General features: G+C 60.5%; 1 protein-coding gene across 1 annotated transcript; it reads right to left on the bottom strand.

Moving 5' to 3' along the window:
• Positions 1-2,454: 2,454 nt before the first annotated feature.
• Positions 2,455-10,725, bottom strand: GCGR (glucagon receptor). The gene is made up of 14 exons (XM_068530483.1): positions 10,609-10,725; positions 6,375-6,544; positions 6,177-6,279; positions 5,321-5,428; positions 5,118-5,239; positions 4,926-5,032; positions 4,696-4,852; positions 4,449-4,608; positions 4,316-4,376; positions 3,961-4,030; positions 3,587-3,675; positions 3,302-3,440; positions 3,182-3,223; positions 2,455-2,840 (listed from the first exon to the last, which is right to left on the bottom strand). Exons 2-14 carry the CDS (start codon positions 6,432-6,434, stop codon positions 2,619-2,621), a joined length of 1,440 nt encoding a protein of 479 aa, XP_068386584.1. The 5' UTR covers positions 6,435-6,544; positions 10,609-10,725; the 3' UTR covers positions 2,455-2,618.
• Between the last annotated feature and the right edge of the window lie 5,480 nt (positions 10,726-16,205).

Below are 16,205 nucleotides of genomic sequence, written 5' to 3'. Positions count from 1 at the left end.
CCTTGTGGTAAATTGTGATCTTTTTTTCTGCCCAGCTTTTTGTTTTCCTTGAAGTTATTAATTGCCTTTTTTTTTTCATTTGCTCAGTTTTCTATGTATTAACACTAAGTCCTGAACTCTCCACCAGGTCATCTAAATCTCCTCTCAATGTGTTCAGTCACTTTGATCCCCTTGAGGGTGTCTCTCCTGTACTTTTGCCCTGCTTGAGGCTCCCTCCCCCCAGTGACCCACTCTGCCTGGCACACAGCTGCCATCCTGGGGATGCCCCTCAACTCTCCTAGGTTTGATCAGTGTTTATTGTAGTCCATGTTTTCCTCTTTCTTGGTCTCCACACTCATTTTAGTAGCATGCATGTGGAGAGACACACACACACAACTACGTGCTGGGTGGTTCCCATGCATTCTTTTAGGGGAAGGGCCTGAGATTTGGACTGGGGTCGAGGTGGGAAGGGAAGTAGAGATGGCGAAGGGGCAGAGGGCCTGGAGTGTTCGTCTTCCTGAATGGAGGGTGATGCTGTGTGGGTGCTGGGCCCTGTGTTAGAAAGTCAGGTTCCCCCACCATCCCACCTGCAGGACGGCCTGGTCGGAGCCAATGCTTATTGGCTGGATGAGCCCAGCCCCTTCCAGCCCTCCACCTCCACTCCTGACTCCACCGGCCTGCTCCAGTTCCCTTGGGGACAGGGACAGGGTGAAGGAGGACAAGGGCAGAGGGAGTCAGGATGGGGAGGGCTGTCAGGAGGCCCCTAGGTGAGCAGCACACCCGCAGGGCAGTCACCAACCCTGAGCTCAGCTGGCGTGAAGGAGAACTTGTGCCCTCCCTGTGCTAGGCTTCTGGGCATGGAGGGCTGGCAGGGGTGCCCCTGTGGGCAGGGGCTCAAAGGAGCACTAGGGCCTGGGGAGCCTGGGGGGCCTGGGATGAGAGGTGACCTGAAGCCTCAAGGTCAGGGGTCTCAGGTCCTCAAAGGTGCAGGCAGCCACACTGCCTCCCTGCCCTGCAGTCCCCACCGATCATAGTAACATCGCTTCCCACCTGGGCCGCAGGAGAGCCCAATCTACCTTAACTCACCTCCTGCCCCTCCGTCCCTGCCATATCCGGTGGCACTGGCACGAGGTGAGGGCCCCCTCAGGAGGGCCCCAGTGCCTGGAAGGTGAGTAATTCTATTTACCTTTCCTGAGAGGCCTCCTGTCCTTTCATTTGCTGCAATTAGCTCAGCTCTGCCTGAGCAGCTTCAGCCCACGTGGCTGGGCAGGGACTGTGGACACCCCCTCCCCCAGGTCCCAGCAGTCACCCCCCACCAGCTCCTAAGAGCAGGGCCGCCTGGCTGGCCCGTTTGGCTTGTGCTCTTGGCTTTTGTGGCCCCTTCCTCTTTTGACAGCGCCCCCGCTCCTCCCCCCCTCCACGCACACCCCCAACCAGGCATCACGGCACCGGACACAAGGGGCGCTCTTGAGGGGTGACTACAGTCCCCACGCTGCTCCTGCACTTGCCTCCACCCTCTGCATCAGATGCACCGCGCCCCGGGGGGCAGCGTGGACTCAGGGCGCACCACTTGGCTCTTCCTGCGTGAGTGCCAGCCCTCGCTGACTGCCAAGCAGGGTGCCCACCCGCCAGGCAATGGGCAGCATCCTCGCGCACAGCTGCCCTTCCGCATGCGCCTGGAGCAGCAAGGACTGCAGTGATTCTCTGTGAAGTGGCTGTGTTGGGCTGTGCCGCAGTCTTTGGAAAACTGTGCTGCGCCTGCACTTGGACGGTCTCGATTTTGGGGGTCCATCTCTCCCCGCTTCAGTCGGCTATGTGGGCTGCGGATTGCTGGGGTGGCTAGAGTTGGGATGAAGCAGAGGCCAGTAGAGGACATCCAGTTCTGGATTATCTAGTTCTGGATTAGCCAGTGATGCCCTTGCTGGGCCTGAGTCCAGCCCCGGCTTCGGCTCTAGCAGGGAGCCAGGGGTGTTCATGTGGGGTTGGTAGAAGGACTGTGATGTCGGTGGCTTCCCTCGGCCATTGACGCCCTTCATGCCCCTCTGCGGGTGAATGGTGACACTCCGGGGGTTGAGGGGCCAAGACTGAGTGGGGCCCGTCCACTCTGGCCCGGGGTGGGGGTGAGCCCACCTGAACTGGGCTGGGGACAGCATGTGCTGGTGGGGCACCACCAGCCACCACTCACACCCTCAGTGGTTCCAGCTCCAATTCACCTGTATGATGGGGCAACAAGGAGAAGTCTAGAAGGAGCAAGCCAGCACGGGCCGTCCACGGCTGCTCCCTTCTCACGGGGAGGGCCTGGGCCCAGCCGGCCCCTCTCCTCCAGCCCAGCTCTCCACCCAGGGTGAGCACAGAGCTCTTTATTGTTGGAGGACACATGTCTTCTCTAACTCAGACACAACTGACACACACGGGGACACACGGGCATGCATTCACAGAACAGCTTCCCCGCCACACCCCCTCCCCCACCCCTCGGCACAGAGCAGGTGCCCCTCAGACCACCACACTGGGGAACATGTGGACAGCGGGGCGCTGTCTGGCTCCCACGCTCTCGCCTCCATTGGGCATCGGTTCTGGATTGTCCAGTGATGCCCTCTCTGGGCATCTGAGTCCAGCGACAGCTGGTGTTCCAGGGGGCTTCAGAAGGGGTTCTCAGCCAATCCAGGGAGGCCGCCAGCCAAGTGGGTCTCCGCAGAGGGGTCCTGGCTAGTCCTGTTGCTGCCACCGCCCCTCGAGAGCAGCAGCTTCTCACTGGGGGGGCCACCAGTGGGCCTGGCCGTGTGGCTGCCGACATGGCGCTCCTCCTGCAGTGCTTTGCCCTCGCGCCAGCGGTGCCAGCGCCGCAGCAACTCCGACTGCACCTGGGGTGGGCAGGCGGGTCGGGCCAGTCCCAGGGCCTGCCCATGCCACCCTCTCAGGATCCCCAACCCCTTGGCCCTGGGTGTGGAGCCAGGCAGGCTCTGTCACCACAGAACGCTGGGGTCTGGGAACACCTGGGGGCCCCCTCACCCTCAGGTGCACTCCCTGAGGACGGGCTGAGGCGGACCCATCTCAGCAGGCCTGACACCCAGTGTCCTGGAAACTGAGCCCAGTAAGTGCAGGTGGACACGAAGGGCTCACACCCCTGAGGGGTGGGGCCAGGGTGTCTACACTCCCCCGACCCCAACCCCAGGGCTGGTTCCAGACCCACTCCCCCACCTACCTCCTTGTTGAGGAAACAGTAGAGAACAGCCACCAGCAGGCCCTGGAGAGATGTGGGAGGTCAGGGCTGCACCCAGGCTGGCCTGGGGGTTGGGCGGTTGCTTAAGGGGCGGGCAGGCACCTGGAAGGAGCTGAGGAAGAGGTCGAAGAAGAGCTTGGCGGAGCGCAGGGTGCCCTGGGCATGCTCGTCGGTCACAAAGGCAAACACCACCTCGTGGACCCCCAACAGGGGGATGAGGGTCAGCGTGGATTTGGCCAGCCTGCGGGGGCAGAGACTGAGCCACCGGCCCAGCATGCCCCCCGGGGCCCTGGTGCCCCCACCCCCACCTACACTCCCTCTGGCCCCCGGGGGTGTGCAGGTCCGCAAGCCGCCTGGCGCCCTCCCACTCCCAACGCCCACACCCACCGGAATTTGTAGTCAGTATAGCGCATCTGATGGGCTCGCAGCTTGGCCACCAGGAGGTGAAGGATGCGGATGAAGATGAAGAAGTTGATCTGTGTGTGTGTGGGACACAGCTCAGGGCAGCTCCTGGCCCCCACCTGTCCCTCCTGGAGGTGGGCCTGGCAGCCAGGCAGACCCTGGCTCCTGGGGCCCTGGGGCTGTGGGCGCCAGCCAGTGTCCTGGGTGAGTGCCAGGCCTCCCTCCCTGTCCACCCAGGCAGGATGCTGTCCGTCTCCTCGGGCTGCTGCAGGCTGATGAGGAAGGAAGGGGCTGGGGGGGCCAAGTTCAGCAGCCTCCCGGCCCTCCCTGTGGTGCCAGCAGGTGCCTCATTTCCTCACCAGGATGGCCAGGAAGACGGGGAAGCGCAGGATCCACCAGAAGCCCATGTTGTCATTGCTGGTCCAGCACCTGCAGGGTGGGGCCTGCTCATGTCCTGGCAGCCTCACAGACCCCCCGCCCCCTGATTCCTTGGGATCTAATTAGTGTCTCAGGAAAAGAAGGGAGATAATTACCAATGACCTCCACCCCCAGGGAACCAGGTTTGCTTAGTGCCCCCCACTGCCTCTGGCCAGAGACCCCTGAGCCACTCCCACACTCTGAGCCACGTGGCCATTCCCCACGGGGCCAGCCTAGCACCTCCCAGCCAGGAGAGGTGAACCCCCCTGCTGGCCCACCCTCCAGTCAGATACTCACTGGATGTTCTCAAACAGACACTTGACCACCACCCAGGGGGTGACGAACAGCATGGGGGCACCTGTGGGGGAGAACAGCTGTGGTCCCGTGGCCCCGGCCAGCCCGCCGGCCCCCCGCACACCGGCCCACTCACCCCAGCCGATGCCCAGGTAGAGGGGGAAGCAGCTCCTTTCAGGGATGGTGGCGAAGCCCAGCAGGCTGTGCAAGTACACGCCCTCCACCAGCAGCCAGCAGTAGTTGGCCACGACGCCGTACTGCATGAACACCGCGGCCACCCGGCAGCCGGCCACTGCCTGGCCGCGGGGGCAGCATGAGTGTGGGCCTCCCAGCTGCCTGCCACCCAGGGCCCAGAGGCCAAGAGACCGGATCTGGGAGCTCACCCCGTCACTCAGCCAGATGCTCACGCTGAGGTCGTCCCCAATCCTCTGGCTGTAGCGGGTCTTGAGCAGCGTGTCGATGACCAGCACAGAGCTGGCCTTGAGCACAAAGGACGCGAACAGGTTCACGTGGATGTAGTTTCGGGTGCAGTGCAGCTTGCTGTGGGGACAGCGAGTCAGTCCCCACCCACCCTGCCCACTGGGGCCCCCCATGAGCAGGGCGGTGGGCATACCTGAGGCCTAGCAGGATGGCCAGGGCTAGGAGCAGGGCCCCCAGGGACAGGGAGTAGCCCACGGTGTACATCACCTGGAAGCTGCTGTACATCTTGGCCACCTCCTTCTGCAAATCGCAGTGGCCAGTCAGGGCTGGAGAGGGCCATCTCGCCCCTCCCCACAAGCCCCCACTGCACCTGCCGTGGGCTGACCTGGACCTCAAGCTCCTTGTCGTCCATCTGGCACTGGGAGGCGTTTCGCCATGGCTGCCCCCGCGGCCCACGTACCCACTGCCCATCAGGCCCACATCTCTTGAAGACAAGGCGGTGCTGCACTGCTGGGGCAGGCTCTGGTCAGCGCCCCGCCCCTGGGCTGAGCCCCCTCTGCCAACCCCCCACATCCCTGCTGTGGTTACCTTTATGGTGCCAGGGCAGGTACCAGGGGCAGGAGATGTTGGCTGTGGTGTTGGGAGGGGTGTCCGGCCAGCAGGAATATTTGTCAAAGGTTCTATTACAGACCAGCTCTGCAGAGGCGGGGACAGGGTTGCTCCTCAGCAGGGCCTGGCCCGCATAGCCCCCTGTTGCACGCTCTCTGCGCCCCAGGAAGCAGCCTCCCAGGTTTCCTTGACCATCCTGCCTGTCCTGACGCCCCTGTCCAGCCTGGTCCTGAGCTCCAGCTCTGCCCGGCCACCTCCCCTCAGATACTCCACATCTCCACCCAGGGTCTTCCGTCTTCCTAGTGCCCTTCTAGCAGCACTTCCATCTCTGGAGGCTGAACCCCAATTCTTTTGGCATCCTTCTGGGCCCAGCACCAGCCCCCTCCCTCCCCCAAACAATGGCTTGGCCTCCCAGGCAGCTCCTCCTGCCCCAATCTCTCTCTTTGCACCTGAGTGATCTTCAGAACTTGTCCAGAACGCTGTACCCCAGTCTGCCTGAGCCCTCCAAATAATGGCCCATCTCCTTCCCCCTCACCAGGCCTGATGCCCTCTGTCTGGCCCTCTCGGTCCACCTCCCCCACACACTGTCTGCCTCCTGGGCCACGAGGCTTTGCTCCATGGGAGGAAAGACGGTGTCCAGGCCCTGGGCCTGCAGGGTGCCCAGCAGCAGGGGAGGGTCACGAAACACCCCAGTTCTGGGGCAGTTCTACCATTTCTTAAATGTCCTGGTCTGTGGCCCTGGGCTAGTCACCAGCTTCTCTATGGCTCAATTTCCTCACCTGTAAATGGTGGGCGGGGTTGGGGGGACAGGACTCAGGCCGAAGGCGGGGCTCACCAGTTGGGGGGGGCAGAAGGCTCAGGTTGTGGAGACACTGGTCGCCATAGAGCTTCCACTTCTCAAACAGGAAGTCCATCACCTGAGCGGAGGGGGCCTGCGGCTGGGGGTACAGATGGACAGACAGAGGGGACAGACTGGCGTCAGCATGAGGGGCAGGCAGGCTGGTGGGACGGGGGCACTGGCAGCAGCGCTCACCTGGCAGGCCAGCAGCAGAAGCAGGAGGAGGTGGGGGCAGCGTGGCAGGATGGGGGGCATGCCTCTGGGCAGCTGCCCCCCACATCTGTCTGGGGTTGCACAGCTGGGGCAAAGAGGTCCTCGTGGGTGCACTCTCCTCTGGGGGCTGCTGAGTATCAGAGCAGCAGGGTCTGTGCAGGGACACCCAGGAGTGAAGAGGCCCAGCTGGTCTCCGTTGTGACCAGCAGGGTGTCCTGCTCCCCTAAAACCATCCCTCTGAGTCTCCGAATCCTACTGACGAAGTGGGAGCTGGGAGGGAGGGGATGCCAGAAGTGGTCACTCTGCCAGTGGCAGGTTGGGGGTCTGGCCCTGCGCCTGGGGGTTCTTCCCAGGGTCCTGGGGGCTGCTCCATCTCACAGCCCGTGGCTGTCTGTGTGGAGGCTCAGACAGTCCCAGAGCCCCTCTCCTACATGTTGGTTAAGTGGCCCCAGTCCTGCCTGGTACCAAAGATGTCAGAGGAGGGAGCAGCCTCCCTAGCTGCCCAACTCCTCCCTTCGGCCCTTGCTATTTTTCCCACCTATTCTTAGCTCCTGGGAAAGTCAGCATGGCAGGCTGGGGCAGGGTACCAGGACCATCCATCACTTGGTCCCCAGGGGCATGGTTATCGAGGTGGCCCTGGGCCAGCTCCCAGACTTGGCAGGGGCCAGGAGTGCCAAGCATATGCTTAGGGTGGTCCCTGTCACACCCATTCCCCCTTGCCCAGGACTGGGGTGTCTAGGTGCTCCCCTGGGCCCCGCCCAAGACTCCAGCCGGGCTTCCTGGGTCCCATGGGCCACAGCACGCAGGCAGCTGCAGCACATTCCTTTGAGATTAGCACTGCCAGCTGCCGGGGGCTCAGACACAGGACCCCTGCCCTCGTGGTGCCTGCAGGGGGGACCTGAGGTGCCTGGTCCTGTCCGGAGCCTGCATTTGGGGCATCAGCAGCCCCGTAAGTCATCGTGTCACTGCTTCCAGAGTCCATCTTCTGATCCACTGATTCCACAAGGGCAGTAAGGAGGGGCTTCCCTTGGGGCCTAGGGGTGGGGCCCCTAGGAACTACTCATGCAAGCCCCCTTAGGGCTGTGGATGGCATCCTGCCACAGAGTGAGCATGTGATGGACCGATGGATGGACAGATGGACGAAACTGGCTGGCTCGAAGGCAGTGCCTGGGAGAAGCCAGGGAGAAGGTGGGGTCCAGGAGGGATGCAGGCTGTGACTGAAGGTGGAGGGCTCCTGAACAACCCTGAATCTCAGCCTCCTCCCATCAGAGTCCAGATGGGGCCTCATGGGGCCAACTCACGTGGGCTCCTCTGTGATTCACTCCTCACCCCTAACAGGACCCTGAGATGCCACCACATGGGGTGGGCACCTGGACCATAGCCTGCTGTGGGGCTCCTCACCCTGGCCCTTGGGCCACAGCGCGGGTCAGGCCTGGTGAGGAAGGGCCCAGTAGCCGCTGGTCCCCAGGCCCTGGTTCAGGTGAGGAGCCAAGGCTTAGGGCTGCGGTGGAGGAGCCAGAGCGGAGGGCCTTCTCAGGGGAGTAGCCCCCAGGCAGGTGGAGGACAAGGGACAATTCAGGTGTCCCCAGCCCAAGGGGCCTTATCTCCTGATTCTTATCAAACAGCCCGGTCTTCTGCCCTGCCCTTGCCCACCGAGGCCACGGAGCCAGGTGGGTGAGGAGCACCGTGCCCAGCTGCTGGAGGAGGGGAGGTGGCTGGGAAGACTCAGGGAGACATAGGCAGCCTGAATGGCTAGAGGCTCTGGGGGCAGGGCAAGGGGAGAGTGACAAGGGATGGCTGGGGTGGAGTAGACAGTGGAGATGCAGGCAGGGAACATGGGGAGGAAGGATACTGCCCCCTGCCCAGAGGCCCTGCGGCCGGTGGTGAAGGGAGGATGAAGCTGTGGGGCTAGTCCAGTGAGGAGCTCCAAGGCAAAGCGTCAGCCCCTCAGAGTCCAGCTGGGGTGTGGTGGCCAGGCTGTGCCTCAACTTTCCCATCTGAAAAGTGGGAATTCACCTTGCTGACCTCCTAGGGCTGTTAGGAGAACCCAGGGTAAGCGGGGCCACACCCAGGCAGCCTGCCTTCCAGCTAGGGGTCAGTTAGTCTGGGAACCACAGAGAGAAGCTGAGCCCTGGGGTAGAGGGGAGAGAGGGATGGGCTGCCCTGGGGCCCCTTCTTCACTGCCCCTCCAATGGTAGCCAGAGCAGAGGAATAGGGAGGCCTTTCCCTAACACCTACACCCATCCCTGGTCTGGTATGTGGGGTTGGGAATCCTTGAAGATTCACCCCACACAGTTCAGCACCTACAGATCACAGGCTGGTACCCCAGCTCAGAGCACCTGTGGCCCCACGTCCCTAGGGATCAGGGCCTCAGCACCCTCCCCCCCCAACCAATACAAGAGGCAGAGGATGATACCTCTCACTAAGTCTCTGATATAAACACAAGAAGGGGCAGAAGTGGATGAGGCTCCCATGCCTGTTGGGGGGGTACGGGCAAGATATCTAGACACTTCTCTGAATGAGGACTGGGCAGCGTCTGGGGCTGTGGAACGACTTTCAGCTGTGCAAGGCTGAGGTTCTGAGGTCCCTGCCCTGAGCACCCAGGTGTGAGGCTGCCGCCACAGGAGAGGGTGACATTGCAAGGCCCAGTTCTGGTCCCGGGACCAAGGGTAAATAATTTAACTTCTCAGAGCCTCGGTTTCCCTACTTGAAAAGTCGCTGCCTCCTCAACACCGTGGAGGACAATGAGATTTGCCACTTGAAGGGAAGGACAGATTATCACGTGCAGGCCCCCTCCCTTCCGTGGGGGACACTGCAACCCCAGAGGCAGCCTGCCAGCCCCAGGGATAAATATTTGTTGAATGAATGAGGACTGAGACCGGGACGCGGAGGTGCCGCTCCAAGCCTCCCATTGGCCTTGGCGTCAGGGCTGCTGTTTTCCACCTTATTACCCTCCTGGCACGGCACTGGAGCCGGTGGAGGCGGGGGACTACCGGCCAGGGACCAAGCCTTCTCCCTTCATGGACCGGGAGGCTTCGCTTCCTCTCTGGCCCTGGACTGCACCTGCCCAGCACAGATAGCTCAGGATCAGAGACTCTGGCGGAGTGGGAAGGAGGGCCAGCTTTCCCCCGGCCCCAGCTCACCCACTCCTCTCTTTCCCAGCCCCCTCTTTCCACCACGGGCTGACTGGCCCGTGTTCTGTCTCCCCGCCTGGTAGAACGCACCACTCCTGGGTGCTCAAAGCTCAGCTGTTTCCCCAGTTTCCCCTGGGGATGCCCCAGGACTCCCAGACCTGCAGCTGGGGGAGGGGCCCCCAGGATGGGTGGATCTCCATGGAGGAGAGTGGGGCGCTGGTCACCCCAGCTCCTCCCAGGATCTGAATGGGTGTGGTTGAGGCCTGCCAGCCTCTGATGGGTATGGGGGTGGGGGGTGTTTGTGAAACCAGAGCAAGTAGCGGAAGGTCATGGCCCCACGGCGGGATCGGGGCCACAGGTTGTTGACAAAGCCTGATTCCTGCGTCCTCCTCCCACTCCGTGGGGGTAGGGCGGGCCTGGATGTGGGCCAGGGTGCTACTCCCCCACCAACCCTCATCCCCCAGCACAGAAGGGCCGAAAACAGCCCGGACAGGTCCTCGGAGGATGCGGGCGCCCAGACCTCAGGAGTCAGTCCGTTTCTGGTGGGGGCAGAAATCCTGCGGCCCAGAAGTGTGAGTGGGGGCCGCCGGAGAGGAAGGAGCAGGCAGGGCAGTGACCTGCCCTCCCTGCGGATCAAAGTGACAAGTGTAGGCTCCGCGGATGACGCCCCTCGGCCCCTCCGGGGAAACCCGGGTAACCAAGATACTGCTGGGGAGCTTTGGGAAGCAGGGACCCGCTGGAGGGAAGCAGGGCTGCCCCCCGCGCCTCTGGGGGTCTCCGAGGTTCTGTGTATGCGCGGGGCGGGGTGGGGGCGGGGAAGCGGGGGTGCTGGAGGGAGGAGTCGGGAGCGGAGAGGGGCAGCAGGACAGCGCGCCTGGCGCTCACAGACACCCCACCCTTTTCCCCCCCCCCGAGACGCGCTCCCCAGGGAGGAGAGGACGGGGGAAGCGCTGAGACCCCCAACCCTCTCGATAGTGCGGAACCAGGTTGACCGTACGAGCTGGAAGGGCGCATCCTGGGGTTGGGAACCGGGTGTCCGACGGGGATGAGGACGGCGGCACCCGGGGCCCGAGACCGCCCACCTAAGATAGGGGTCCGCGCCGGCCAGTCCCGCGCTCCCGCCTTCGGCCCCTGGCCGGGAACGTGTCCTCGAGCCTGGCCCAGGTGCTCACCGCGCGCCGCTCCGGCCGCTCCGCGATCCCCGCAGTCCTCCGCGCGCACGGGTCAGGGGCCGGCCGCCGCTCGTCTCCACGGCGCTGCCAGATCAGGGTCGGCGCCGGCTCCGCGCCCGCGCCCCGCGCCAGCCGCGAGCAAACTTTCCGGCGGCTACGCTCGGCGGCGGCGGCGGAGGGAGAGGAGGAGGGGGCGGGGGCGGAGGCGGGGGCGGGAGCTGCCCGAGGGTCCCCGCCCGCGCCTCCGCCCTCCTGCCGCGCCTCGGGGAGCGACTGCGGGCCCGGGAGCCCCTGCCCGCAGACCCCTCCCCGCGCACCTATGCCCGACTCCTGCCTTGCGGACTCCTACCCCACGGGGCCCTCCCCGCGGACCCCGCCCCGCAGAACCCCCAACCCAGAGCTCACTCGGCAGACCCCCGCCCGGGCGACCCGGACCGGCAGACGGCAGCTCCCCGCGGGGACAGCAGCGGTGGATAGACAGGTGCGGTGTGTGGCGGGCGCGCGGCCGGGGGTGGGGGCTGTGACTCCACGCCCCTTCCTCTCGTCTCCTCCGCGTTCCCGGGCCCTCACAGCTTCCTTCCCGGGTACTGATTGCCGGAAGGACTGACCCCCGACTTACCCCGCACCGTGGCTCCTAGGCGACCCTCCCACCGCGCCCAGAGCAGGCTGGACTGGAGTGGGGAAGGGCGGCCCCTGGGGTGCCTCTTTAAGCCCAAGGGTCCCGTGCCATCTCCCTTAAGCACCCTCCAGCACAGTTCATCCAACAGCACAACCCCTCCCTCCGGGCCCCCCCCCCACACCCCAGCAGTCAGCCCCCAGTGACCGCAGGGTCACCAAACCCCATGGACACTTTGGGGCCTCATCTTTCCTGGCCTTTCAGTATCTGGGGACATTGATGGTCATGCCCTCCTTCTGGAAAGTTCTCCCATGGCTCTGGCTTCCAGGCTGGCGTTCCCACCTCCTTCTCTCTGCATTCCCCTCCACTTTCCCTTGGACAGTTCCTAATGTTCCCACTGCCAGATGCCCAGGACCCCACCAGGACCCCTCTCCCCTGACCCACTCCCGTCTCCTGAATGTACTTCCTCTGCCCACCCACCTGCTGGACTCCTGGCAGGGATCCTGAGGTCTCCAGTGCATCACCAAATCCTGATTCTCTCTCTCGCATTTCTCTGGAATCTGTCTGGGCTGCCTCTCCCCTGTCAACCACTGTCTGGCCACCATCACCCTGGGATGCCCTCCCTGGCCCACTGGGTCAGCTCTTTTGTTAGATGCTGTCCTTTGTCTTTGGGGCCCTTCTCCCTACTTCTGTTTTGGGGGACATTGGAACCCGTGGTTCTCCCCTACCCATGGCTCCCCCCTCCCTCCAGTCCCCAGAGCAGAGCTGAAGCTGGTCCCAGCACCCTGTGACATACCCACAGGTAGCTGGTGCTTGGTAACCTGACCTCCACACACCTGCCCTGCCACTGTCTGAAGGCTCAGGAGGAGGGGCATTTCTGGGGGTGCCCTCCAGACCCCCATTCTTACCAGCCCACCTGGAACCCTGTCCCCAGAGCAGCCTGTTTTGGTTCAGGCAGTGGCCAGAAGGCAAAGGTCAGAAGCAAAGGTCAGAAAGTCTGGCTCTGCTTGCATAGGGCTGAATGTGCAAGTGCTGGATGCAGGTGCTGGGGGAGGGGAGCTTTCCGAGATCGGTGCCCCCAAACCCCAACCCCCCCATCCTCCTCTCCCCTTCCCTTGCACCCCTCTTCCAGCTCTCCTCCCACTTCTCTTGGGGCAGGGCACTCGTATGGGCAACAGAGATCTGCGTAGGTGCCCCCTACTCTCCCTACAGCTGTGAACTTGGGATCTTGCTTGTGATCTTGGTGGGTTCCTGCCTGTGAGCAGGGTCACTGGCACCACTCTGGGCGGCTGTGAGGCTCAGGGGAGAAGCTACAGGTTCTTCCTGGAGGTGGGATAAATCTGAGGAGCTGGGGAGGTCATCCCTGCTGTGTGACCTTCAGAGAGGCCCTTCCCTCTCTGGAACTTATTTTCCTGAGGAAATTCTGGTTGGGTGGAGGCCCAGCAGTCTGGGGGAGGGGCTGGGTGGCCCGAGTTGGGTTCTAGCAGGAAGAGATGTGAAAGAATAAATGTAGAGTTTATTCATAAATGTATGAAATGGGGGGGGGGCATACCTGAAATGTGTGGACACAGTGGGGAGCAGAAGAGGGAGGGAGAGGGAGGAGAAGGGGGAGGGTGTGCCTTCCTGGGCTGGGCCACCTTTATTTACATAACTGAATTCATAAGACATAAATAGAGCAGAAACTGGGAATGAAGGGGGCTGGGCCTTCCCACGGAGCATTGGAGGCCTGGGGAGTGAGGAAGGGGTCTGTCCATCACTGAGTCCCTGAGGGTCCCGATGGGGGTGGCACCCTGGAGGTGTGCTGGCTCCTGTGTGCCAGGGCAGGCTGGGTTTGGGGGCTGCCCTCCACAGCCACAGGAGTCCTGTTCTGTCTGTCTGCGCTGTGGGCTCTGGAGAGTACACCACCAGACCTCAATTCAGGCATTTGGCTGAGTGTTATGAACTGGTACTGCCCACAAAGCCTGGCAGGGAGAACAAGACACCCCAGCATCGAGTTCTGGGTGGGAGATGATGATAAGTGGCCAAGAAAGAGGTGGCCAGACTGGGTGGTGCTGGGCAGAAACCCAGGGCAGAGGGACCCCCCCAGCGCATCAGGACCCAGAAAATGTGGAGCTGCAGGAAAGGATGCAGGGGGAAAAGAGATGGTGCCCCCAGACAGAGCTGCTGTTAATGTCGCAGGGTGGTTCCTTTCAGGTCTCTTTACTGTTGATTTTTAAAATTAATTAAATTAATTAATTGGTTTTGGCTGCGTTGAGTCTTCGTTGCTTTTTTAAGATAATCAATTAATTAATTTTGGCTGCGTTGGGTCTTCGTTGCTGCATGCAGGCTTTCTCAAGTTGCGGTGAGCGGGGGCTACTCTTCGTTGTGGTGCACGGGCTTCTTATTGCGGTGGCTTCTCTTGTTGCGGAGCACAGGCTCTAGGTGCGAGGGCTTCAGTAGTTGTGGCACGCGGGCTCAGTAGTTGTGGCGCATGGGCTTATTTGCTCCTCGGCATGTGGGATCTTCCCGGACCAGGGCTCGAACCCGTGTGCCCTGCACTGGCAGGCAGATTCCTTTTTTTTTTTTTTTTATTCATTTATTTAGTTTGTGGCTGCATTGGGTCTTCGCTGCTGCATACAGGTTTTCTCTAGTTGCTGAGAGCTGGGGCTACTCTTTGTTGTGGTACACGGGCTTCTCATTGCGGTAGCTTCTCTTGTTGCGGAGCACGGGCTCTAGGCGCACGGGCTGCAGTAGTTGTGGCTTGCGGGCTCTAGAGCACAGGCTCAGTAGTTGTGGCACACGGGCTTAGTTGCTCCGCAGCCTGTGGGATCTTCCCGGACCAAGGCTCGAACCTGTGTCCCCTGCGTTGGCAGGTGGATTCTTAACCACTGCGCCACCAGGGAAGCCCGGCAGGCAGATTCTTAACCACTGTGCCACCAGGGAAGTCCCCTACTGTTGCTTTTTTTTTTTTTTTTTTTAATAGAAAGCAACAACATGTTTTTTTTTTTAAAAGAAATTCACGTTCTTTTATTTATTTATTTATTTATTTATGACTGTGTTGAGTCTTCGTTTCTGTGCGAGGGCTTTCTCTAGTTGCGGCAAGTGGGGACCACTCTTCATCGTGGTGCGCGGGCCTCTCACCATCGCGGCCTCTCTTGTTGCGGAGCACAGGCTCCAGACGCACAGGCTCAGTAATTGTGGCTCACGGGCCCAGTTGCTCCGTGGCATGTGGGATCTTCCCAGACCAGGGCTCGAACCCGTGTCCCCTGCATTTCTCAACCACTGCACCACCAGGGAAGCCCCCTTACTGTTGCTTTTGATAGAGTTTTGTATCCAGCTTTCCCAGCATAGCTGGTAACATAAGCATTTCCTCATCTTAATAAGAGGTTTTCTCAACACCATGGTACTTGGGCACTTAGTATTCGATTGTGTGGATCTATCAGACTTTACTCAACCATTCACAGGCTATAGGAATCAGAAAAGGGAACAACCCAAAGCCCCAGCGAATGGGCACTAAGCTGCATCCTGGTGCCTCGCTCAGACATTCTTGAGAGACTGAGAACCAATGGAAAAGAGGACACTGGATGAAACAAGAGCTAATGCAGAGACCAGAAGAAAACTTTAGGTGATCATCCTCAGATAGGAAAAGACAAGGCACCCCTGCGACTAGGACAGGGCACTTTGGAAAACAGGCAGAGAACAAGAAAGAGTCCTTGTGAAATTAAAAAAAAAATCTAAAAACTTAAAAATTTAATAGGAGGATTGAAAGAATGAGTTGAGGAAATCTCACAGAAGAAAGAACAAAAATCTGAGAAACAGAAACTAGGAAAGAGAAGATAAGAGATGGTGGAGGATCTGTGCAGAAAGTCTAGCACTTGAGGGACAGAGTTTCCAAAATGAGATCAGAGGAGGAGGAGACAACTGTGAACAGATAATACAAAGCTCTTCCCAGAACCTCTGAAGTGGAAAAGCCGCCAAGTGACCAGCACAATAAAAACAGCAAACCAGCTAACGGATTCAAAAACTCCACCACGTTGCATCATCATGAAGTTTCAAAGTCATCAAAATAAAGAGAAGATATGGAAAGTTTCTAGAGTGTGAACGTAGGTCTCCCGGAGAGGGCACTGCTCAGCGTGGCATAAGACCTGTCGCCAGCAGCCAAGCGAGCCACGTTCCCAGGGACAGGACTTCTCACCTCACATCCTCTCTCTAGGCCCACCATCCTCCAAGTCGTGCTGCAGGTGCTAGGGCAGAATAGGACATTTCCAGACACCAGAGGACTCTTACTTCCCACGCAGCTCTTCTTAAGAAGCTCCGAGGTTGAGCCACCCAGCATGGAGCGGGGTGCCATGCCAGTCAAGAAGACACTGGATTTTGAAGGCTTAGTACAAAAACAGAACATAAAGTATCATGAATTGTGTGTGCTGGTCACATGTTGAAGGGATCCTCTTCCTGACAAATTGGTTTAAATAAAAGGTATTACTAAAGTTAATTTCACCTGTTCCTTTTCCTTTTTAAAAAAAATTTATGTATTTTATTTATTTATTTTTGGCGGCATTGGGTCTTCATTGCTGCACGCGGGCTTTCTCTAGTTGCAGCGAGCAGGGGCTACTCTTTGTTGCGGTGTGCAGGCTTCTCACTGCGGTGGCTTCTCTTGTTGTGGAGCACGGGCTCTAGGCACACGGGCTTCAGTAGTTGTGGCACATGGGCTCAGTAGTTGTGGCTCGCGGGCTCTAGAGTGCAGCCTCGGTAGTTGTGGAGCCTGGGCTTAGCTGCTCTGCGGCATGTGGGATCTTCCCGGGCCGGGGCTCAAACTCGTGTCCCCTGCATTGGCAGGTGGATTCTTAACCACTGTTCCACCAGAGAAGTCCTCCCTTTCCTTTTTAAATGTGGACACAAAATATTTGAAATG

This window comes from Eschrichtius robustus, chromosome 20 (assembly GCF_028021215.1).
Source record: "Eschrichtius robustus isolate mEscRob2 chromosome 20, mEscRob2.pri, whole genome shotgun sequence".
NCBI lineage: Eukaryota > Metazoa > Chordata > Mammalia > Artiodactyla > Eschrichtiidae > Eschrichtius > Eschrichtius robustus.
This window is presented reverse-complemented; position numbering and strand designations above follow the sequence as displayed.

Excerpts from the sequence above, each read along its gene's own strand:
- GCGR (XM_068530483.1), bottom strand. The coding sequence starts at position 6,434 with ATGCCCCCCATCCTGCCACGCTGCCCCCACCTCCTCCTGCTTCTGCTG. Across the intron at positions 5,240-5,320 it reads CCTGCCCTGGCACCATAAAG|TGCAGCACCGCCTTGTCTTC; the intron begins GTAACCACAGCA and ends CTGCCCCAGCAG. Across the intron at positions 3,676-3,960 it reads CCGTCTTCCTGGCCATCCTG|ATCAACTTCTTCATCTTCAT; the intron begins GTGAGGAAATGA and ends ACACACACACAG.